A 1,950-nucleotide genomic window follows, 5' to 3' on the forward strand; every position below is an offset into this window, starting at 1 on the left:
AGTACAGTAGAACGAAGATATCACTGTTTAGTTCAACATGACGAATATGAAAGAGGTTACACCCTTTTATCATTCTTTAAGCGGTGATACGGAGGAGGACAAGGTCGGTATTATACCATTTTCTCTTTTTCTATTTCAATCCCATAGTTTGTTCATGAATTTTAATTGGTTCATTGTTCGTTTATCATAAATATTGTATAAAATATTTATTCTATATTTTAGTGATGTTTTGAATATAGTTTTTTCCTTAATGTATATAAAATATGTATGAAATATTTACATAATATATGTGATCTATGTTTAAATACTTTAGCAGGCGACATTAGTTATTGAATCATTGAACATAGCTCGAGTTTATAAATTTTAATTCCTTGTTTTATTATTGCTTATATTGTTACTAGCAAGAAAAACTAAGAAGTCATGATTTTTATTATGTAGAAACTTTTGGAGCCGTTTAAATACATTTTACAATGTAATGAAAAATCTGACTTTACAAAGATAACATCTGTATACAACTACTGGTTTAAAATACCATCCGATAAAATTCGACAGATTGACGAAATATTACGTATTTCTTGCAATGTATGTTTTGTGTAAGTATGTTTCCTTTAGTAAGTATTGAAATATTATCAACTTTTACGTGCGCGCGCGTATGTCTACCTTATATGTGTCATGTTTTATAATTCATATAGAGGATATAGTGATACAATTTCGATCGTAGTACGACATATGATTTGAATCTAATTTTCGAGATTTGGTAAATTTGGTATTTTCATTGTGTGGAGAGTACTAAATTCTACACAACAAAATTATTTGCCAAATTTGAATCCCGAAAATTAGATTCAAATTTTATGTTGTACAGAATTGCACTATGTTCGTGATTGTAGCATCTTATCCTAGTTTCTTAGAAGTTACGAAAAATATAAACATCTTAAATAAAATATTATGTATTAATAAGAAATTTAAATACATCACTAAATGATAATTATTGCATTTATTTTCCGCATACTATGTTTATTTTTGCTAAAATTAAGTGTGTGTAATAAAAATAAATTATAATACTTTCCAAAAAATTACATTTTATCCTATAATTTACATTGCGTATGTTATTCTTTTTTTATTAATCGTATATACTTCATATGTAAAATTATAAAACTCTCGTTTCTCCATAGTTTAGATGATATTCAAGATAATTCTATAACGCGAGAAGATTCTCCCGTAACCCATTCTATTTATGGACTTGGCAACACAATAAACGCTGCAAATTATGTGCAATTTGTTGCTCTTGAAAAAATTGCTAACTTACATCCCGCGGTAAGTAGTTGTATTGTACTTAGAAGACAACCGTTTGTCAAATTGAATCTCTTCGAATAAAAGTACTACATTTAATCATAATCAATACTATTCAAAGCTCAATAAAATTGAATCAGTATATTATCAGTACATATTATTTTGTTAAAATAAAACGTAGATTAAGTTATGTATTTTTATGTCTTAACAGGCAACTAAAATCTTTATTGAAGAAATGCTGGAATATTATAGGAGTCAAGGAATAGAGATATATTTGACGCATAATTTCATCTGTCCAACTGAAAAAGATTACAAGATTATGGTAGCAAGAAGTAAGAATTAGTAAACGTTCATGCTTTTGCAAATTTTTGCTGTATACATATAAAAAATATCAAAAGTTAAGTTACACGTATATAAAATTCAAACTTTAATTGATTTTATAGAGAGTAGTTGGATGGTCAAGTTGGCAGTAAGATTAATGAAACTGTTTTCTACTTATGAAGAAGACACTTCATCGCTAATAAGTGCTTTCGGAATGTATTATCAAATACGTAATGATTATTGCAACTTATTTCATGAAAATGTAAGAAATAATATTTACTCAATTTAATTAAATAAAATTGATTTAATTAATTATAATATTATTACAGAATAACGGTA

At 26.5% G+C, this 1,950-nt stretch overlaps 1 protein-coding gene across 1 annotated transcript; it reads left to right on the forward strand.

The window, feature by feature from the left end:
* Nucleotides 1-10: 10 nt before the first annotated feature.
* LOC105454548 (geranylgeranyl pyrophosphate synthase-like) lies at nucleotides 11-1,870 on the forward strand (the record flags this gene model as incomplete). The annotated part of the gene is made up of 5 exons (XM_011697222.1): nucleotides 11-103; nucleotides 439-593; nucleotides 1,173-1,314; nucleotides 1,502-1,622; nucleotides 1,734-1,870. Coding segments are annotated over exons 1-5 (621 nt in total), but the record flags the coding sequence as incomplete, so codon positions are not given.
* Between the last annotated feature and the right edge of the window lie 80 nt (nucleotides 1,871-1,950).

The sequence above is a fragment of the Wasmannia auropunctata genome, unplaced genomic scaffold (genome assembly GCF_000956235.1).
Source record: "Wasmannia auropunctata unplaced genomic scaffold, wasmannia.A_1.0 LD335984.1, whole genome shotgun sequence".
Lineage (NCBI taxonomy): Eukaryota > Metazoa > Arthropoda > Insecta > Hymenoptera > Formicidae > Wasmannia > Wasmannia auropunctata.